This window comes from Cricetulus griseus, chromosome 3, assembly GCF_003668045.3.
Source record: "Cricetulus griseus strain 17A/GY chromosome 3, alternate assembly CriGri-PICRH-1.0, whole genome shotgun sequence".
NCBI lineage: Eukaryota > Metazoa > Chordata > Mammalia > Rodentia > Cricetidae > Cricetulus > Cricetulus griseus.
In genome coordinates this window covers 193,784,488-193,807,768 of record NC_048596.1, presented here as the reverse complement: position 1 = coordinate 193,807,768, position 23,281 = coordinate 193,784,488, and the positions used below count along the sequence as shown (strand labels likewise).

At 45.6% G+C, this 23,281-nt stretch overlaps 1 protein-coding gene across 2 annotated transcripts in view; it reads right to left on the bottom strand.

Moving 5' to 3' along the window:
• The window catches only part of Gan (gigaxonin), a 63,849-nt gene that overhangs the window by 26,842 nt on the left and 13,726 nt on the right, over positions 1-23,281 (bottom strand). Inside the window, exons 2-5 of one of the 2 annotated variants that reach the window (XM_027410782.2) lie at positions 10,908-11,022; positions 7,176-7,526; positions 1,244-1,461; positions 931-1,052 (exon numbers count right to left, since the gene is read on the bottom strand). In XM_027410782.2, the coding sequence (XP_027266583.1) occupies positions 931-1,052; positions 1,244-1,461; positions 7,176-7,526; positions 10,908-11,022 (806 nt within the window). The remainder of the gene's footprint in view (positions 1-930; positions 1,053-1,243; positions 1,462-7,175; positions 7,527-10,907; positions 11,023-23,281) is intronic. The other variant, XM_035442706.1, reaches the window with a different exon arrangement.

Genomic DNA, 23,281 nt, shown 5'->3' with positions numbered 1-23,281 from the left:
TTTGGAGCAACAGTATTTTCCTGCAACCGTCAGAAACAAATGTAAAACCTTTATAGAAGAAAAAGAGCACCTTCATCCAAGCCCCAGACTACCTGTCATGCTGCAAGGCATTAATTTTTCTATGAATAAGAGCATCCAGCAAAGGCTCTCAGGCACATCAAGAAATGTGGTCCCGTGGAGTAAGAGCAGAAGCAAACACTGGCAATGGTGCTGCGAAGCCTTGAAGTACTGGATAAGCAGAGAAGGCAAAGCAGTGACACTTACCACAACCCCGAAACGCACATGACTACTAAATGACACTGAACAAAGACTCACAGAGAGACAGAAATGAAATAATCCCCTGGGTGGACTAATAGATTCTCAGAGCTGGAAAGTAGCTCAAGATAAATCAAAAAAAGCAATCATTAATCTTGAACAGAGAGACAAAAGGCCAGAAGCTGACACAAACAAGCAGAGAATGGAGGAGAAAGGTCTGACATGCTTGACAAGACTTCTAAGAGCAGAGGCAACATGGGAAGACAAAATAGATGAGGAAGAAAAAAAGGGCAGGTGAAATGGCTTAGTAGGTAAAAGAGCTTGCTGTAAAGGCTGACAACCTGAGTTTGATGCCTGGAACTCATTTGTCACCATACCAGGTGGTAATGGAGCTCGGACCCAGGGCTCTCTGAGTCACACCCCCTATCTTTTTTTTTTTTTTTTTTTTTTTTTTTTTTTTGAGACAGCATGCAACTACATATCCCTAGCTGACCTAAACTTATTATATAGACAAGGCTGGTCTCAAACTCATAGAGATCCTCCTGCCTCTGCCTCCCAAGTACTGGGATTAAAGGTATGGGGCACCCCGCCAGGCAAAATCGCATCTGTATACCTGCAATAGCCTGAAACAACACATTCCTGGGTCAGGTTGTGTTAGCCCTGAGAAGAGCATACCTGCTGACAGAACGCCATGGTTAATTCTCGGCATGCTCAGAGGGGCCAGCTCGATCCACAGCTGCCTGTTAGGGTCGTAGAGAGGGCACATACAGCGCATGGCGGCCGTGGGTTTCCGTGAACTAAGGAAATACATAACTGATGTTTTACAGTTTTGTTCACCATAAACAGTCAATTTTAGTAGTCTACAGATGGTTAACCATTTTAAAAAGTCAATTACTGTTATACTTTAGACAGAGAATATTACCCTGCATTTTTTTGTGTAGCCCCCCTTGTCTCATACCCCTCTTCCAAGGCCCCCTGCCACACTCACACTCTTTCTTCTCCTCCAATGGTCACTATGCACTCTGAGTAGCCCCTTGGCTTGAAGCTGGCCAGCATGGCTTCCCCCTGCTGCGGCTGGCTGAGCGGGATGTTGCTGCACTCTTTGACGATTTCTCGTACCAAGGGTTCATTCAGCATCTGCTCCCGCAGATAGCTGGAGTCCAGCCCTGAAACCCAGAGTGCTGACATGACATCCTTCATGTGGACCTGCAGAGGGAGGAGGAGGGACAGGAGAGGGGTGACATGGGTCTTCTCAAACACTTCCCGATTCTCAGCAGATGGTAGCCTTGAACTGTCTATTAGCAGGCACTGTCATTCCCAGCACAGCCTGAATATGCAACCAGATCCCTATTCTTCTTTTCTTCTTAAAAAAAAATTTAATTTTATTTTTATTATTTTATGTGTATGAGTATTTTGTATGCACTTTTTATTTTTAATTATGTATATTGCATAGGTGCCTACAGGGCAAAGGGGGCATTGGTGCTGTTGGAGCTAGAGTTATAGGTGGGTGTGAGTCAACTAATTGATGTGTGTGCTGAGAATCCAACTCTGGTCCTCTGTAGAGCAGCAAACATTCTTAACTGCTCAGCCATTTCTCCAGCCCCCTCCTTCTTTCTTTTGAGACAGGGTCTTGCTATGTAATCTAGGCTGGCTTCAAGCCCACCATCCTCCTGCCTCAAGACTCCTAGGCATGAGATTACAGGCATGTGGCACTCTCCTCTCCTTTTTAATTTTTCTTGTCCACAGTCTCTGGGAATAAAGGTTTAATTAACAAACAAACAAACAAACAAACAAACAAAAATCTGTTTGTATTTGTACTGTAAAGCTTCAAAAGCTTTCCATACCCTGAAGGGTCCTACCCAGTAGGTTACCTAAGTGAAAGCGGCCATACTGATTTATCTCACTGTCTGGACACTGAAACACCAGAAAGACAATAGTGAGTACAGTATGGTAAACTTGGAAACAGATCATTAATATTGTAAGAAAATCAGCAAAGCCGAAGGTTAAAAAAATCCCCAAAATTGTATAATCCCTGCAATGGTTACGGTTCAAAACTACCTCACAGCTTTGGGTATTTTTGGGTCTCAGTGGCCATCTCTGATACCTGGGCATACTCTGGGTGATTCTGGCCATGGACTTGATCTCAATTCACCATCTAGTACTGCCTCTGTGGGTAAGGGGACACCCCCCCACCCCGAATAAGTTAGAACATACTTTTCCATGTTCTGAGAAGTCAGACTAGCCAAAGGACAGAGAACTGCCCTGTTTCCTGGTAATCAGTCACCCTGAACACCCTGAGCAAGAGGATGATACAGCACAAGCCAAGGAGGAGCAGTGTCTCCTAGTGGCCTCTGTGAGTATCTCCCTTCCTCAATTACTTACCATGGAGCAGAATACCCGGTGGCCTAACTGCAGCTAAGACTATATGCATGGTTTCTGAGTGTACACGCTCACAGGCTCACAAAATTTAAAAACTATAAGATAATCAATAAGAGCTAAGTCAGTCATTGCCAAGAACAAAGAACAGTGTAATTACACAAAATCTAGTCTCTGAAACCAGCCCAATACATTTCTGATTTTGAAACAAGTAATTGGAGAATAGAATTGAAAAGCTATATTCCCCGTTGGATCCCAATGGGACCTAAAGGCTGTTGTTTTCTAAGACCCTCCCGCATCCGTTGTTCCCGGACCTTCTCCATTTGGTTTTTTGTTGTTATTTGCCCATTTATTTATTACTTTTCAGACAGAATCTCATATAGCTCTGGTTGTCCTGGAGCTTGCTATGTAGACCAGGCTGACCTTGAATGCAAACAGATCCACATGCTTCTGCCTCCTGAGTGCTGGGATTAAAGTGATGCTATGCCCCGCCTCCCTGTTTAACTTTAATTACAATTTTTTTCTTTTTTAAAAATTTATTTTACATTTTGACCAAAGTTTCCCCCCTTCCTCTCCTGCCACCCAGCCTCATCCACTCCTGTTTCTTTTCAGAAATGGGCAGGTGTCCCATGGATATCAACAAAGCATGGCATATCAAAGTTGTGCTAAGATTAAGCACCTCCCTTTGTAATTAGGCTGGGCAAGGCAATCCAAAATGAGGAATAGGTTTCTAAGAGGCAGCCAAAGTGTTAGGGACAGCCCCTGCTCCCACTGCTAGGAGTCTTATAAACAGATCAAGGTACACACACAACTGTCACATATATGTAGAGGGCTATAATTTATTTCTTTTAAATTTAGTTGTGAATGAATGATGAATGTGGGTGCACACATGCCATGGAATGTGTGCAGAGATCAGAGGACCATGTTAAGTAGTTAGTTCTCCCTTCTACCTTGCTGAAGCAGGGTGTCTCGTTTCGGCTGTGCTGTGTATTCTAGGCTGGCTGGTACATGAGCTTCCAGCTGAGCTTCCTGTCTGCGCCTCCCATCTCACTGTGGGAGTGCTGGGATTACAGATGTGCACTGCCACATCCTGTTATCTATCTATCTATCTATCTATCTATCTATCTATCTATCTATCTATCTATCATCTATTTATTTATTTGGTTTTTCGAGATAGGATTTCTTTGTGTATCCCTGGCTGTCCTGGGAACTCACTCTGGAGACCAGGCTGGCTCAAACTCAAGAGATCCACCTGCCTTTGCCTCCTGAGTCTGGGGTTAAAGGCAGGCACCACCACTGCCAGTTCTTGCATTTTTTTTTTTAATATAGGTTCCAGGGAATAAACTCAGGGTGACAGGTCTGTGCTGGAAGTGTTTTACCCTCTAAGCCATCTTCTCAGACCTCCCTTGTTTATGTGGCACTACTGTGCCACACACTCCTGACATGGTGTCAGTCAGTCCAGGGAAAGCCTCAGAAAAGCTCTTCTGCCAGACTCCATGTTCCACTCCCGTCTACTGATGCAGCATCTTGTGAGAGGGTAGCCTGGCACTTTCTACAGCAAAGGTTCAGTGGCAGTTCAGAAAACTTCAGCTTAAGCTTAAACTGCATTCCCAATTAAAAGCAACGTATGATGGCAAGTATGGCTTTACAGGTACCCAACATACTGTGAATGAAGTACATGGACCGCTCTCTCAGACTGTGTCTTTGGGAGCAAATGAAATCTCCTCAGGGGTATGAAGTTAATGATGTGAAAGCATGGCTAATGTTTTTGTTGTTGTTTTGTTTTTCAAGACGGGGTTTCTCTGTGTAGTCCTGGCTGACATGGAACTCACCTGGCAGACCAGGCTGGCCTCGAATTCACAGAGATCCACTTGCCTCTGCCTTTGGAGTATTGAGATTAACAGCACACACTTCCACACCGAGCAAGCACTGCTAACTTTTTTTTCTGCTTTATTTATTCTTCTCTCATACAATACATCCAGACCACAGCCCCGGCCCCACCTCCAGATCCACTGCTCTTCCATTTTCCTTCAGAAATGAGCAGGCCTACTGGATACATGGCCTAACAAGTTACAGTAAGACTAGGCACAAACCCTCCTATTCAGGCTGGACAAGGCAACCCAGCTGGAGGAAAAGAGCAGGTGAAAGAGTCAGAGACACCTTTACTCCCACTGTTAGGAGTCCCATAAAAACCCCAGGCTAAACAACCATAGCATGTATGCAGAGGACCTAGCTCAGAACCATGCAGGCAGGCTCTGTGACTGTTGCTTCAGTCTCTGTGAGCCCCTATGAGCCCAGCTTAGTTGATCCTGTGGGCTGTATTGCTGTGGTGTCCTCATCCCTACAATCTTCCTCTCCCTCCTCCACGGGGTTCCCTGATCTCCATTTAATGTTTGGCTGTGGGTCTCTGAATCAAGCACTACCAATATTAATGACAAATCTTTATTGAAAACAACCCTCCCCTTCTTGGTTTTTATTTTTATTTGAGAAAGGGTTTCACTGTATAGTCTTGTTTGGCCTGGAACTTGTATGGAGACCAGGCTGGCCTTGAACCCTGAGATAAAGCCCATCTCTGTCTCCAAAGTACTGGGATTAAGGCATCTGCCCATGCCCAGCCAAGCATCTCTTTAATTTTTATTTTCCCTCCAAATTAGCTAAGATGTTGGGGGCTGGGGGGAATCTGACTCTAGTTGCTTTGAGTAGAGGACTATCAGCTAAGTAGCCAGCTGGACCTCCTTCATGCCCCATTCTATAGATAGATGCCTTTGGGAGACAACATAGCTGCTTGCTACTGAAGAGAGGGCACTGCATGACAACCACAGCTGCTTGCTGCTAAACTGAGGGCACTACATGGTAACCATAGCTGCTTGCTACTGAAACAGAACTCTGGCTCCAGCAATCACTATCTTAGCCACAGCATTTTAGACAGCTGGACCTTTTTTTTTTTGTCCATCACAAGCCTCACTAACCTCCAGCAGCCATTTTCACCCAGGCCAGTGTGCGAGCATTTCCCTGGTGGCCAGCCTGAGGTTAGTGCAAACAGTCCTTCATTATTATGAAGGTCTACTGTGACTGGCACAAATATAGCCATCTCCTCTCTGGCAATCCTAAAGGATGGCTGTAATTCCAAACACCATTTCCATACTTCCTTTCTGGCTATAGAAGCAAAATTTTTATGTCAGTTGGAAGCTGCCCTCCTGTGTTGTCCCTTAGTGTTGCAATATTAAGTCCCCTGCTCCCCAAAGGGTATATCCTTCAATGGCTCTTCATCCCTACTTTTGATCTTAACTGTTTGCCTATGATGAACTATGACATAAAGAGGACTGGAAAAATGGAAGGAAATAAAGCAGGGACAGCAATCGATGACAGCAGTAGCAGGACAGTTGAAGAGGTCCATAAAGTGACCAGGACTGGGGTGCAGGAGATAATGAAAGCTGTAAAGAGCTAAAAAAGAGAAACTATGAGCCCCGTTACTGGAAGAGTTCCAGAGAACTTCTAAGATGTAAAATCCAAGAGTCTCAGAGATCCTAGGCCTGAGGACCATAACACTCACCTCTGAGGAGCTGAGGGTCAATACCCGAGGCCCTCAGAAGCTCTAAAAGCTGTAGGAAGGAGCATGCTGCCCACTGCTGCCAGAAGCTCAGGGTTATAACAGCTGTCAATGCCAGGACCACTGGTAATTAAAGCTCAAAGCAAGAAGTCTCCAACCTGAGCATCTCCAGCCACAAGTCTGACTGGATAGCCTGGACAAAGAAGCTCCCGGCTCTTAGGGCTGGGAGTGTGAGCCTTGGGGTCTGTCCAGTACCTAGGCCTTGGGCACTTGAGGACCTGGGACTGCTAGCAACAAAGTATTTCTCATTGCTCTCTGGGAAGAACAGAGATCACAGCCAGATGATTGCTAACAGCAACAGATGGAAAATGTTTTCCAGATATCCTTTAGTTCACAACTTGGTGAGTGTTTCAAGATGGAGAAGACAAACTACTGTGATTTGTGTTAAAAATAAACAAAGGGCTGGGTCAGTTAGTAAAGTGAATGCCTTCCAATTGTGCTGACCTGAGCCTGATCTCCAGAATGCATGTAAGATTGCTGGGCATGAGCTGGGTGTTGGTGGCGCACGCCTTTAATCCCAGAACTCGAGAGGCAGAGACAGGTGGATCTCTGTGAGTTCGAGGCCAGCCTGGTCTCCAGAGTAAGTGCCAGGATAGGCTCCAAAGCTACACAGAGAAACCCTGTCTCGGAAAAAAAAAAAAAAGAAAAGAAAAGTAAAGAAAAAAAGATTGCTGGGCATGGTGGTGTACACCATGGCTGGACCCCAGGGCTGGGCAGGCAGAGGCAGAAGGATCTCTGAGGTTTGCTGACTAGCCAGTCCATCCTAATTGGTGAGCTCCAAGTTAATGAGAGACCCTCAAAGAGCCAGACAGTGTTCCTAAGGGACATCATCAATGGTTGGCCTCTGCCTTCACATTCACCCCTCTCATCACACAAAGTAAATAAACACATTAATGAAAAGGGAACCCGCGGCCATGTCCTGAGTGGCAGGTACCTTTCTCATCTCTGTGTCATGTGCTATCCACCGAATCACCGCCTCAAACACGTATCTTTCATTGCCAACATTCAGTTTCTCAAGAGAGATCACTTCTTTGAGCTTCTGTGGACTCAGCTCCAGGAACTCCTCTGTGTTGCTGACGTCTCGGAAGTGAGTCTCCAGGTACTCGGTGGCCAGGTAATGCACATGGTGCAGGCAATAGTGCAGTGCAAAGTCACGGATGCCGATGCAGTTCTCTGCAGCAATGCAGCCCTCCAGGAACTCGCAGCACAAGGTTTTAAGGTCCGTCAGCAGCAGCAGGTCGGCTGCCTGTACAACATCTTGGATCGTGTCTTCATTTAGCCTGATCTGTAAGAAGACCATAAACACTTTATATCTGAATGCAGACGTAAAACCACTAACCTAGTTCTGGTCCACAGGAAATTGCCACTTTTTTCTTTTATCTCTAAAGATTTATTTTTAATCATGTGTATGTGCACATGAGTGTGGTTGCTCACAGATCAGAGGCATTGGATTCCACTGGAGCTGGAGTTACAGGCAGTTGTGAGATGCTAACATAGGAGCCAGGAGCTGAATTCAGGCCCTTTGCAGGAGTAGGGAGCACTCTTAACAACTGAGTTGTTTCTCCTGCCCTCAAATTCCCACTGGTGGAGGTCAAAGATGACTGGCAGTGTTGATCATATACTGCACATCTTTCAAAAGTCTGAGGCATGAAGGGGCCTTCTCTCACAGCAGATGTGTCTGACTTTTAACCTGTTCACCTGTCCAGGCATTCCCCTCCTGTGCCAGCATGATTTACACTCTCCTATTGAGGGAACATACCCATGTGTTCACATTTTCAACCCCGACAAAAACCAGACTGAGCATTTAGGAACAGTACTGCTGTTAGTGGAAATTGGAGTTATCTCTAGATACATTAGGATTCCTGTCTGCCAAGTGGGTGCAGGCCACCAATGTTCGGTAGCCCATACTCAATGCCATAGCACGTGGGACTCAAACTACCTTCTGGAATAAATCCCTCATGTACAGTTTCCCTTACTGTGAGTCTGGTTTTCTCCAGAGTCTGCCTGATGCATCTTTCTCTCCCTGCCTCACGCTTCTCCATGCAACTGCAAAATGCCACAGCACAGCCAAGCTCCCCCCAGACTCTGCTGCTTCAGAAACGAGAGAGTTCAGGGTCCAGCAAGAAACATTTTTACCACATTCTATACATTTTCATACTACAGATTTAAAAATGTGTTATTACCAATCGCCTTAGAAACTGCGCACAGAATTGTGGGAAGTAATATACTAAGTGAGGAAAATTTCCCATGCTGGGGACATTACTAACTTTTTCTTCTTTTTTGTATCTTTTTTGTTTGGGTTTCTTGTTTGTTTGTATGTGTGCTGGTTAGTTTCATGTCAACTTGACACAAGCTAGAATCATCAGAGGAGGAAGCCTCAACTGAGAAAATGCCTCTGTAAGATCAAGCTATAGGCAAGCCTGTAGTGTATTTCCTTAACTAGTGACTGATGGGAGAGGTGGGTCATCCCTGGGCTGGTGGTCCTGAGTTCTATAAGAAAGCAGTCTGAGCAAGTCATGAGAACAAGACAGTAAGCAGCACCCCTCCATGGCCTCTGCATTAGTTCCTGCCTCCAGGTTCCTGCCCTGTTTGAGTCCTTGTCCTGACTTCCTTCAATAATGGACTGTGATGTGGAAGTGTAAGCCAAATAAATCCTTTCCTCTTCAAGTTGCTTTGGTCATGGTGTTTCATCACAGCAGTGGAAACCCTGACTAAGACAGTGTGTGTGGGTGTATGCATGCCAGGATACCTGTGGAGGTCAGAGGACCTTTCAGGAATGGATGGTCTCTTTTTACCATGTGGGTTCTTCAGAATGAACTAGGTTATCAGGGTTGCAGCAGAGCCTTTACCCACTGAGCCATCTGTCCAGCCCTTCACCTCTTCTTTTATTTCTATTTTTTTGTACTTCTCAGGATGGAACCCAGGGCCTCATGCATTACAGGTAAGAGCTCTACCACTCAGCCACAACTCAGCTCCAAGAATGTTAAATTCAGCCAGAAGACAGGGAACAGCTGCAGATACAAATCCATGCAGAAACACGAAATCACATCTCAATTAAACCAAACAGCTAATTTAGAAGTCTGTCATAGCTTAACTTGCCAACTGGATTCTAAAGTTTAACTGGGACAAATCCTAGCAGTCAATCTGCAGACAGGCCCCAGGCTGCAGTCGAAGTCTGCACAGAGCATGCCCTCAGTGGCCCATCACCTGCTGTGTTCATAACTGCACTGACTCCACCCTGCAAGTCAGACCTGGCTGGTGAGATGCCTGGGTCCTCGCTGCTGTGCAGTGTTTCTAGGATCTTAGGGGCCATGCCAAAAGGACTCTAGCTTCATTCACTTTAACATCACATGCATGCACATCCATTGCCTTGTGTTTAGGAAGAAAGAGTCCCTTAATCTATGTTTTCCTACAAAATCACATCACACACTTCAACAGGATTAGAATCCCTGAGTGTGTGGACAGAACAAATGCATTCAGAAAAGACAGGCAATACACTCCAAACACTTAGAAAACTACTGGGAAAAACAGACCTTTTAGAACAAGGAAGGTCGGGGAACAACAGCAATGATGAAAGGTCCAACAGATAGGGCAAGGAGTAATATCTTGGAGAAAATGGCAGAACATACTTTCACACACCTCAATGTACAACACACTACTCTGCTCTCTGGCCAAAATACTCAAAAGTATCTTCTTTTCTGTTTTTTTTTTTTTTTTTTTTTTTTTTTTTTTTTTTTTTTTTTTTTTTTTTGAGGGGGGAGGGTTTCTCTGTGGAACAGCCCTGAATGTCCTGGAGTTCACTCTGTAGACCAGGCAGGCCTCGGACTCACAGAGATCTGCCTGCCTCTGCCTCTCAAGTTCTGGGATTTAAGGCATGCCTTTTTTTTTTTTTTTAAGATTTATTTTTATCTACTTGTATGTGTGTGTGTATGTTTGTTCCATAAGCTTTCCTGGAGCTGGAGTTCCAGGGGGTTGTGAGCCACCTCCTGCAGGTGCTGGGACTGGGAGAGTGCAAGCTCTCTGAACCTTTCTCTGTAACCCTGCTAAGCGTCATAAGAGTTGTATGTTAGAACTTAAATTACAGAAAGAGGACGGGGTTGGAAGGCAAGGAAAAGAAAGCAGTCTAGTTGCTTACCATTTCTTGCCTGGGTAATACCACATCTCCAGAAACAGTGTGGCACAAAGAGTAGAGGGAATGCAGGAAGACAGGGCAGGGGTAGGGTGAAATGTAGGACCACCAGTGCATACTACAAGGGTGGCTTTCAATGTGAGGTGCCTTTCGTGGCAATGACCCATAGCAAACTGTTTCTATAGAATAAGTCCCGGTGCCCAGAGAAGCTCCTGTTTCCATGCAGACAGAGAAGGTCCTGACAGGGTGGGTGTTGTACAAGATCAGATTCAAGACGTGGTGGCAAGAGTCAGCGGTGAGGGTACACTGTTCTTCCAATCTCAGTCTGGAGGGTGGACCTCACAAGAGCATAAGCTGGGATTTGGTCTATGATCTAACTGTGTTGTTCGTTTAGGGACAGAGTCTGAAAGAACACGGATATGGGGTCATCGCCAGGAAGATGCCAACAGATACCCCTGATGGCAGAAGATGACATGGCAATACCGCTCTGAAAGCTGGGAAGCCTCTGCTGTGTCTGGAGCCTGGGTGTCACCATACCTGCCCACTGAAGATGTAATCCAGGATCTCTCTCATAACCATTACCGATATCCCTTCAAGTTCAATCTTATAAGTGGATCCGTCATCTTTTGGAGGATTATAGTTTAACTTTGTCCTAGGAAAGGGAAAAAAATGTAAAACTTCTATGAACCAACAGAAACAACTCTAAATATTTATGCACTAAACACTATAACATAACATGTACTAAGCAGCAAGTACGCTTCCACTTACAGAATTTAGCTTCAGATCAATATACATAGCTTTAGCTCAAAGACATTGGTCCTAGTACACACTGGGGTTTGTTTTCAATCATGTGCATGTGTATCCACATGTGTGCAGGTGCTCATGGAGTCCAGAGGCATCAGATTGTCCAGGGGATGGAGTGCATGGCAGTTCTGAGACAACTGATATGGGTGCCAGAAACTGAACTGAGGTCTTCTGCAAGAGCAGAAAGCCAGTGATATGCAATGAGACACTGTCTTTAAATAAAAACAAAAGAAGGGGCTGAACAGAGGCCTCAGTGGTTAAGAGCACTGGCTGCTCTTTTGGAGGACCTGGGTTTAATACCCATCATCCACATGGCATCTCATAACCATCTGCAACTCCAGTCCCAGGCCAGTGGAACCCTCTTCTGGTCTCTGTGGGTACTGGACACACAGACATAAATTCAGGCAGACATGTATACACAAAAAAGAAAAATAAATAAAATCTCAAAAAAGAGAAAAAATTAGAAAAAAGGAGAGCTACATTAAGAAAATTGGAAGATTAATCCAGAAGTTTGAACATTTAAGAACAGGGATGTCTCCAAGTCAAAGAAAAAAAATACCTAGTAATACTCATGAGTGGAGAAAGACAAATTCTATCATCATGCTGCCTAAGGATGCTGAGAACAGGAATGGATTCTTATAAGCTCTTAGTAAGAAAACAGGCCACAAAGGAAGGAATGAAGATCAGGATGGCTTCCTACTCTACAAATAGGAAGATAGATGTAATACCAGGATCAAGATTCTGAAGGAAAAGAATTTCCAAGATTTTGGCAGCCAGCCAAACTGTCTAGATGTGAGGAGCAGCCAGGTGTGGTGTCACAAACTTCTAATCCCAGCACTTGAAAGGCAGAGGCAGGTGGATCTTTGTAAATTCCATGCCAGAGAAGCTAACATAGTGAGACCTTGTCTCAAAACATAGAAACAAACCAACAAACAATCCCCCGCCAAACAACAACAAAATAAAATAAAACAAGCAACCCAAATGAGATTTTTTAAAAAAACCCAGGATAGAGAAATGGGTAGTGGTGGTGCCCACCTTTGATCCCAGCATTTGGGAGGCAGAGGCAGGCAGATCTCTGAGTTGGAGGCCAGCCTGGTCTACAGAGTGAATTCCAGGACAGTCAGGGTTACACAAAGAAACCCTGTCATGAAAACAAAACAAAACAAAACAGCAGGATAGAGTAGAGGCATTTTAAAGTATACACAGTCATCAAACAACTTACTAACCTTTCCAAGAATGTGGCTGGGAAATGTGTCCCAACCAACCAAAGTCGGTAATCCAGAAAGAAGACACTGCATATATCACAGACATGATTCTGTCACTGTGCTAGTGCTACTGACACTCAGCTCAGGAAAGTGAAGGAAGCTAAGGTTGATGGTGATGAGCAACCCTGGATCACAACCAGGTACCGGGCAGAGGCCCCTGCAGATCTTCGGGAAGATGGAAGGTATGCTCCAAAGTACTAATGAAGCACATACTTGGACACGTTGTTCTCTCCACAGTTTCTACTGAGCTAAGGATTTACTGGGCCTTTACTTGCAACACTGCAAGGTCTATGTGTATGTCTGGTACTAAAAATGAAGCTGCAGGCAATCTTCAGTCAAGAGACAGTATGAGCAATACCTAAGCCTCCCAAATTCACTATGTGCAAGCATGTCTCCTAGCAACCTTTCACTTGGGATGTCATGACTATTGACATCTGTCAGAGTCACTGTACTGGTGGCTGATGGGGGATGTCTATCTGTATGCTGTGAATATAGTTTCTCTTAATGGTTGATAAATAAAACTGTTTCTGCTAATGTAGTCAGGCAGGAAGCATAGGCAGGGCTTCCAGACTAGGAGAATGATGGGAGAAGAAATGCAAGAGAGTTGCCAGAGAGAGATGCCATGTAGCCACTAAAGGAGTGACATACTAGAGCATTACAAGTAAGCCACAGTCTCCTGGTAATGCATAGTTTAATATAAATGGGATAATAATTAAGAGAGAGCTAGCCAATAAGAAGCCTGAGATATCAGCCAAACAGCTTATAATCAATATAAGCCTCTGTGTGTTTATTTGGGACTAAAGGGCTGCAAAGACCTGACTGGAAAGAAACTCCGCCTTAGGTGGCATTGCCCCTCTGTTCCTAATTCACACTCCTTGCCCACTCTGTGAAAGTGGGTCTGGGTCTCTTAACTGGGACAATGGTAAGCTTCTCAGAAGGCAATGGAAACAAATCAAAAAACCAAAAGTACAAACAAGACTGCAGGACAAGAGAGCTGTGCTTCCTGGTTCTAGGGTGTCACCTGGGAGCCCCCACAGTGCAGGTCTTTCCTGGCCTCTGGCTCATGCTCTGCCAGGCTATCCCGGGGTCACCTTCAGTCACCTCCCCAGAGCAGTTTTCTCAGGCATCTTAGAAACCCAATTTCCAGAAAGTTCCACTAGTATGACTTTTCTGTCTTCAGTAAGCCATAGGCATGTCTTGTGCAAGGTCAGCCCACAGGCTGTGGCTGCTGCTCCAATCTGTTACTCCTATAATTTAAAGTTTCCTTTTCGAGTAGCCAATCCGAGGCTACCCCAATCTCCTGTTATGGTGAATGATTCTTATATTAAACTTTCTTTGTTCAGGACCAGGGAGACAGCTCAGCAGATAGAGGAGCCTGATGATCTTGTGGACAGACAGAAACGACTTCAGCAATTTGTCCTTTAATCTCCACATGTGCTGGGGCACACCCATTGCCCACACTCCACCCTTCCCAAAATAAATAAAATGAAAAAAAAAATTAGTACGGACCAGGGAGTATAAACCTGGTAGTGGTGGTGCACATCTTTAATCCCAGCATTCAGGAGGAAAGACTGCTTCTTCCTATCACTGTAATCTTACCAGGGATCCCGTGGGTTTGGGAAGAGAAAATGATGCTTTTAATTGTCTCCCTAAGACTCATGTGTTGAAGGGATAGTCCCCACTGTAACCAGGGTTCAGAGCCATTGAGAGGTGACTGGATCATGAGGGCTCTGACCTCATGGGTAGCCAATCCTTTTGTAGACTCAAATTTATGGGTTTGGAGAAGGAGCCCCCTTTCAGCTTTACTCTAACAAGCATTTCTTCCATGACATTCAGCCTCAGCAGGTCCAAGCAACCGTGGACTGAAAACATGAGCTCAAACATTTCCTCTGTTTAAGTTGATTTTCTTGAGTATTTTATCACAGCAATCGAAATGTTACCAACAGAATACTCAACCCTCATTTTAAAAACATTCTGAACTGGGGCTGGAGAGATGGCTTAGAGGTTAAGAGCATCGACTGCTCTTCCAGAGGTCCTGCGTTCAATTCCCAGCAACCACATGGTGGCTCACAACCATCCGTTATGAGATTTGGTGCCCTCTTCTGGTGTGCAGATATACAACATGGAAGCAGAATGTTGTATACATAATAAATAAAATCTTTAAAAAAAAATTCTGAACTGTTAGCTGCTGTTAAACAGTTGATTTACTGCCACAAAAGATGATTTCTCGTGCAACAGAGCTGAGGGAGAATCAGTCATATAGACAGGATTTTCTCATAATTTGATCTGATGCCCTCTTCTGACCTCTGCACACATGTGTTGCATATACACACATGAAGACAAGACACACTAAAGAGCTATGGAAGGGGTTCAATGCAACAGTGACAAACAGTAACTCCGAAGGGCTTTTCTTCTCCCCTGATACGAACACTCATTTCTGCACACAGAACACAAGGGAATGTAATGTCCAAGGAGTCAGGCACTGTGATTTGGGGTGATTCATGGCATGATTCACAAGGTTGCAATGATTCCTGTCACCTGGAACTCTATGGCTATGAAATAGGCCTTCTGCAGAGCTCGGAGACAGCTTGTGCCAGCACTAGTTTTTGCCCCAAACTAGTCATTTGTTCTTTAGAGAATTTGTTTTACAGATGACACTCACTCACACACTGTGAGCTTCCAGAAACCACATAAAAAATTGTTTAGGGAAGTGAAAGTCCTGTGTGTGACACTGTACTGGCAAACATGTATAATAACACATTTGTGTAAACCCACAAAATACACACCCACCAGAGGGAGCCCAATGTTACCAGGCAGTGTCAACACAGGTTCATAAGATGTAACATACATACCATTCTAGTGGGGATTTGAGGGTACTGGGCATATGTGGGTTCAGGGAAGATCCAGCATTCTCTGTACCTTCCTCTCAATTCTGGTGTGAGCTTACAATTGCCCAAGACATATGGTTTGGTCTTAAAAAAAATGTGTTTTAAAGTTGTGTCTGAGTATAGCTTTGTGCACTTGAGTGCAGTGCCCACAAAGGTCAGAAGAGGGCACTAGATTCCCTAAAATTGGAATTACAGATTGTGAGCTGTCTGACCTGGTAGCTGGGAACTGAACTCAGGTCCTTTGGACTAGAGCTACACACTCTTTTTTTTTGAGACAGGGTTTCTCTGTGTAGCTTTGGAGCCTATCCTGGCACTCACTCTGGAGACCAGGCTGGCCTGGAACTCACAGAGATCCACCTGCCTCTGCCTCCCAAGTGCTGGGATTAAAGGCGTGCACCACCAACGCCCGGCAAACTACACACTCTTAAGCACTGAGTCATCTCTACAGTCCCTAAAGGCTGTTATTTGTTTTGTTTTTTCAAAGGTCTTTTCTAGTTTCCACTTGAGGCAGTATCATTCGCTGTTAACATTTCAATCAACAGATGGTACCCTCTGACAGACCTCTGATGGCAATGTCTCCAGTAGGAGCATAGCAGCTAGCCTCACAGTTCCTCCCATAGACACAGGAAGAAGGCTCCAAGACTGACAGAGCTGCAAGAGGGGGCTGTGCACTGGGAGCTGGCGACGTGAGCAAGCTTCATGCAGTCCCACCACATCTAAGTGAACCAGGGGATCTCAGCACAGGTTCTATAGAAAAGCCACACTAGGCAGCTGAGACAGAGCAACAGGAAGTCTGGGGAGCCGCCCATGCAGCATTGAAGTGAAGGAGGGAAAGAAACCGCACCAGGCTGCAGGATACTGAATGTTGTTTTTTTGTAAAACACGTATTTATGTGTATGTGTGTGCATCTGTGTGTGGTAAGTGCATGTACATGTAAGTGCCTGTGGGTTACAGAAAAGGGTGTTAGGTGCCCTAGAATTGGAGTTACAGGCAGCTGAGTCACTAGACATGGGTGTTGGGAACTGAATTCAGATCCCTCGTAAGAACAGCAAGTGCTCTTAACCACTGCAGGCCTCTGCAGCTCCCAAATGCATTTTAAAGGGTGACACAAACAGTTTGTGTGCTGCCCCCTCCACTCAGATTCTCCTCCATCCATTTCTCCTTTTTACTCGGAACTATGGTGTACAGGACACAGTAGGGACTGGCTATAGGTGTGCCTGACCATATGGTGCTTATTTACTTTCAAAATTTTCCCTCATACAGATCCTGGATTGAGTCATACTTTGAATGACTTTATGAGTAGTTTCCTGGGCTCACCTCCTGGGTCCTTCTGGAGAGCTGCTATAGACAATGAGGTATCATCCTAGACCAAGGTCCACCTCTGACTGCATAATAAATATAAGACATCCCCTGGCTCACCTGGCCTGTTCCTGCTGCCTGGAATGCTTCTGGGCCTCTCCCCGACATCTGCACACTCTGGTTCTTTCTGGCTAGGTGTGCCCCAGCACCCACAGTGGCAGCCCGCAGAGCCACCCTCACCATCTCTTCCTGCTTTTGTTTTCCTTCACAGGACTGATCATCCCCTAATGAACTGCAGGTGCTTCATGTCAACTGCCATGAAAACACTGTTTGCAGCTCGCCTAACACAGCCAACTCCATAGGATCTATATGATTTAGATGAGGCTAGCCCCCATGAGTGCCTGTGAAGGATCATCTAGAATATGCTAATTGAGGCCAAAAGAACCTAACCCTGGTGCCATCTCAAGGGCTGGGTCCTGGCCTGAATAAAGGAGGCAGTGAGCCGAGCACCAGCATTCACATCTCTGCTTCCTGACTGTGGGTGCCATGTAACCAGCTGCCTCCTGCTCAGACTACCTTGCTTTCTCTGCCATGATTGACTATAACTGCAAACCGTGAGCCCACAAAAACCTTCCTTTCCTTAAGCTGCTTTGCCAGTAACAGGAAAATTACCCAACACACTGATCTACCCTGTAGCCACGCCCACTTACGAGGGCGTGGTCAGGCACACCTGTAGCCAGTTCCTAAGTAGGCGTGGCTACAGCTTCCCCTACACTACCCCACACCAATATTCATGGTACCTGACACCTAAGAACTTGACATGAAGCACACAACCAGAGTGGGAACTGATGGATTTTGGTGACTAAGATGAAAAGACCTTTGGACAGGCACAAGTGGCCAGCAGAGCAGCTGAGAGTATTCATCATCACATGCCCAGAAGGGGACGCTTTCCCTCAAGAGACCAGGCACACTCACTATCAGTTGGACTGATGCCCTCACACGGGAGCTGCACTGTAAGGCTGGTCGAGAGGGAAGCTTTTATTTGTGAGTTAGCTAGTGGACCTCATCTTTCTGTGCTACAGTGTCCCACGCTCACCATCACTAGTGGCCTGCTGGGAAACCTGAACTTAGTAAGCAATATAGACTCCAAAAGGCTTCTAGAGCCCAGGCCTCAGCTCAGGCACTGTCCTGAAGAAGATGAAGAGGACCGCTGGACCCTGCAGAGGTTCAGAAGCAGCACCAGCCACAGCTATGGTCCCATCTCCCCAGGCTGTGACACAAGTGCAGGCATAAGGGTGCTTTTTGCTCCAGCCTGGCCTCCACTGTGAAGAAAGAAACAGCACTGGCTGTGCTCTGATGTGACACAAGAAACATAGGTGCTTGTTTTGAGAGTCATGCAACTTGAAAGAAAATGGAATTTACATTAGTGAGGCCATGTTTTCTGAAAAGAGACCGGGAATTCAGCATGTATTACAACTTAAGAGAGGGTTAGGGAAAGGACTGCTGGTAAATGTACACCATGGAAGCCTGAGAATCTGAGTCTAGATCCTCAGCACCTATAAGAAGCCACGAGTGGTCATGCATCTGTGACCCTGGTGCTGGGGTGGAGACAGACATATTTCTGAGGCTCCCTGGATGGCCAACCTACTAACAGGCAGGGCCGACAGCCTTTGTCTTTAAAAAAAAAAAAAAAAAAAAAAAGTGTTTTTCCAGACAGGGTTTCTCTGTGTAGCTTTGGAGCCTATCCTGGCACTCGCTCTGGAGACCAGGCTGGCCTCGAACTCACAGAGATCCGCCTGCTTCTGCCTCCCGAGTGCTGGGATTAAAGGCATGCGCCACCAATGCCCAGCAAAAACAAACAAACAAACAAACAAACCCACTTTTAACTTATTCTTTGACAATATCATATACACATACAATGTATCTTTTAAAAATGTATTTATGTTAAATGTATTGTTAAGTGTTTTGCCTGCCTGCTGCCCATGGAGACCAGAAAAAGGTACAAGATCCCCTAGAACTGGAGATGGTTGTGAGCTGCCATATGGGTGCTGGAAATCGAATCTGGTTACTCAAGAAAAGAAGTTCACACTCTTAATAGCTGAGACATCTCTCCAGTCCTATACAATGTGTCTTGATCAAATCTACCCTCAAATTCCTGTAGATCCCACAACATATGCTCCTCCCACCTTCATGACCTTTCTAGAAAAACAGTAACCCACTGAGTCCAATTCATGCTGTCTGCAGAGGCCACATCCCTGATAGACATGACTCCCTTCCCCCCAGCAAACATCAATTGCCATAGTGCTCCAGCTTGGGGGAACCTCCCCATCTACTCTGGCATTATTGGCAGGCTTGGTCTTGTACAGGCCACCATAGCTGCTGTGACTTCATGAGTGCATCTGTCTGTTTAGTCCAGAAGGCAGTATTCCATAGCACTCCTCCAAATCCTCCGGCTCTTACACTCTTTCTGCCCTCTCTTCTGCAATGTTCCCTGAGCCTTGTGGGGGTACATATAGATGGAGAGATACTATCTGAAAAGGTAAGGTAAGGTTACACATGGCATTAACCTCTGGCCTCCAGAGGTCATGCACACACACATAAACTACACATGTGTATATACACAAACAGGACAACTATGGAAACATCTACAGTGTATATAGGAGTTTGGGGATAGAGTGGTAGCAGGAAGCACACATGGTATCACAGGAACCATGAGAAGGAAGATTCACAAGAGACAATGACATCCAAGCAGAAACAGGCACCTCCACAGAGAAAGACACAGCTTGTGACCCCAACAATACTAACTGTTTGGCTTAGTCTTGTGCAACTAGCCCTTCCTTGTCCCAGTGAGAACGTGAGGTGCTGTCAAAACTTCAGAGAGCCAGCTGGTACTTCCCACCCTCTAGTGGCTATGGCAACCGAACTTCTAAACAGTGTCAACAAAATCAAAGGAGATATCATCAACTCCTGGATTTCAGGTGTTAACTCAATCCTGTTAAACATCACAGTCCACACCTCTCTTCTTTCCAGCCTGCTGAATCCATCCCTCCACTGGATGCTCCCCTTACTAAGTGCTAATATTTCTATCCAGCTGTGTAAGAAAAGAAACTATTAAATACTGAAGGAACAAACATGTTACAAACTGTAGGTGGATGCTGAAACTAGCAAAAGACAGTGGGTAAGTATCATTCCCCAGATCTGTTTCCTGGTTACAAAGAGAAAGCTGCATCCGCCAAGAGGTGTCTCCAACCGTGACCCAACAAACAACTGCTGGTGCTGGGACCTCATGGACATCAAGGGGTTTTGGATCTGAAGCATCCAGAAAGGCATACTCTTATTGTGGCTTGACAGTAGAGGCTAACCTCTGCCCTATAGAGAGGCACCCTATGAAGCAACTGACTAATTTTCACTCAGCATCCAAGTCAAAAAGGAAAAGTTGAGGGCTGCCTCAGACATACAAACCCATCTGTGACACTCTAATGGTGTACTTATGTGTGTGTGTGTGCTTGTGTGGGCTTATATGCACTACCTGTGCGCAGGCACCCACAGAGGCCAGAAGGGGGTGTTAGATCATTTGGAACCAGAGTTACAGACTGCTGTGTGCTGCCTGAAGTGGGTGCTGGGAACTGAACTTGGGTCTTCTGCAGTAAGTGCTGACAGTAGGTGGTGATAGCTGAGTCATCTCTCCAGCTCCTGACTCCAACTCTGCAGAGCTGAGTTACCTTGTACAGCACCCTTCAAGTCAGGGTTGGCAAATTTATATGTTCACACTGTGGTTGTAGGTTTGGGGCAGGAATGCTATGGAAATGCTGAGGTGTCCTTATCTACTGGGGAGAACCTGTCTCCTACTGGTCAGTTGGCTAAATGGCTCTGATAGGGTTCTCCACTGTAACCACTAGTTTTCCTTACATAGGTAATAAACACACTGGAGATCATTTGGGAAAACATAAAAATCCATTTCTCTCAAATTCTTGCCCAGTGACCTCAGTATCCACCAGTGGATCCCCCTGCAACAATTACCACTGTGGCAAGGATGATACCCCCAGCCCCACCTCTGTCTCTGGCTGTCTTCCTGTCTCCCCCACAACACACACACTGGGCTCTTTTAGGTTGCCTAGTTTGGCTTTAAACTCATGATTCTCTTGATTCAGCCTCCTTTAGTGCTTAGCTTCAAGGTGTTCTATTCGAGTCCTTTACAGATATTAACTGAAATTACTTTGTAAGACACCCACATCTTCTCACTCCCATTTGTCAACGTATTCATTCATTCATTCATTCATTCATTCATTCACACATGGATGGCTGTTTACTTTATTCTGATTATAAGCCAGCATGGTTCTTTGTTGCTTGAATTGCTGTAGCTCAGCCACTGGGTTTTTTGAGGCTGGCTCTTTTTGGTTCCTTCCTACTTTCTGGCACAAAGCACTTCAGGCTTATAGAGTAGTTTTCCTGCCCTGGCACCAAGCCAACTAGGTCTCTGAAGACATCAGAGTTTTAAATGTCATCTGATTCCACTTTGGAAACCTCCCTCTGGCGGCAACAGGGTGGAAGACAGATGGGGATTGTGCGTGGAGGACAAGCCAGTGGGAGCCGACACAGCCTAGGGCCAATGGGAGCTGGAGCCTGAGTGGGCAGTTATGGCGTGGAGGAGACAGACTCCAGAGAGCAGAGAGCAGAAGTGGTGCCTTGGTATAGATTAGATGCTGAGGAAAAGAGGGGGAGGAGGCCTCTCTGCCAACAGCTCTCAACTCTCTCCTGGGGAGCCTGATAGTAAAGTAAAGGTAATGGAGGGGGACAGTGAGGTGGCTCAGTGGGTAAAGACTTGTCTACAAGCCTAATGACTTGATTCCATCCCTGAAATTCATATAAAGGTAGAAGGAGAGAACCAACTCCACAAAGTTGTCCCCTGACCTCCATATACTCGCTGTGACTTGTGTACCACCACCTCATCTATACACACCCAGTAATAATAAAAAATTGTAAAAATTATTTGAAGATGGAAATGAGGATTTGGGGAGATGCTTAGTGGGTAAAATTATTTGTTCTTAAGGTAGAAGTATCCGAGTTCAAATCCCCAGCACCCACATAAAAGCTGGACATGGCTCTATGTGCCTGTAAACCCAGTGTTTGAGGCCAGAGTCAGGTGGATCCTAGGACCTGGCTGGCTGGCTAGTCCAGCCAAAATGGTGAGCTTCAGTGTGAGCTTGTCTCAAAAAACACGTAGATGGCAACAGATGTTGCTGTTGACACATTCTTTTAGCTTCTGTGGATACAAACAGGTGTACCCCACCCCTACCCCATATAGGGACAGGGAGGGGATGACTTACTTGGAAGGAGGAGTGTGACCACCAGGGTTGAAGGTGGCCAAGCACTAGGTAAGTGATAGAGGGGAGGGCAGCAAGTGTTCTGGCACACATAGTGTTGTTGTGGGGGTAGAAGGCAGAATAAGGTCAGAATGTTATGCCCGACTACAGTACAGGGATGGGAAGGGGGAGAACCAGAAAGTCAACCACCAGGGAAACAAGACAAAAGATGTCACTGGAGCGTAGAGAGACCAACTGTCAAAAAACAATGGACAGTGATAAATAGGCTAAGTAAGAGAAATGTATTAGTTTTCTGTTGTGGCATAATCTTTTTGTACACTGTGTAGATGTGTCTTTTCCAAGGCACTTTCTAATTGGTTTAATAAAAAGTTGAATGGCTAAGAGCTAGGCAGGAAGAGGTTAGGCAGGACTTCAGGACAGAGAGAGGGGAGAAGAGATGACTCTAGGCACAGGAGAGACGCCAGAGGACACAGAGAGGAAATAGGAGGTGCAAGATGGAAGAGGTAAAAAGCCATGAGGCAAAACATAGATCAATATAAATTTAAGTCATAAGAGCTAGTGGGACAAGCTTAAGCCATACACACGCTGAGCTTTCATAATTAATAGTAAGTTTCCATGTCATTTTTGTTTTGTTGTGTTTTTCGAGACAGAGTTTCTCTGTGTAGCCTTGGCCATCCTGGAACTTACTCTGTAGACCAGGCTGGCCTACAACTCAGAGATCTACCTGCCTCTGCTTCCCAAGTGCTGGGATTACAAGCATACACCACTGCCACCCGGCTTCCATGTTGTTTTTCTGTGAGCTGGCGGCTGCCCCCAAAATCTGTCTACAGTTTTCACTGGATCTGGAAATTACATTCAAAGAATGGGTTTAGTGGTGCCATGAGATGCAAGCCTAGCTGCAGAGTGAAGACAACACAGGAGGAGGGGTGATACACAGCAGGTGAGCTGGCTCTTCAGCCTTGACTAAGACGTTGAGACCAGGCACTCATCAGAGGAGACACATCAGAGGAGACATGGAGTCACTGAGGTACATCTGAGGCCAGGCATGTGAAGACTAAGGCAAGCTTTCCTTTGGGGAAAGGGAGCCAGCAGAGAAGGAAAATTTAAATGACAAGAAGGAAAGAGAAGACAAAAAGGAGGCTTGAAGAACAGAGGCTCCATGTAAGTGAAGGAAGGGGGGGTGTCCAGCCCCGATGGCACAAGATGGTAAGCATCACACAAACCAGAAGCAACAGAGAGCCCCAGGCTGGGTGGCAGTGAAGTAAAGCACTTTCCACACAAGCATAGGGATGGGAGTTTGAATTCACAGAACCTATGTGAAAATTTGAGTT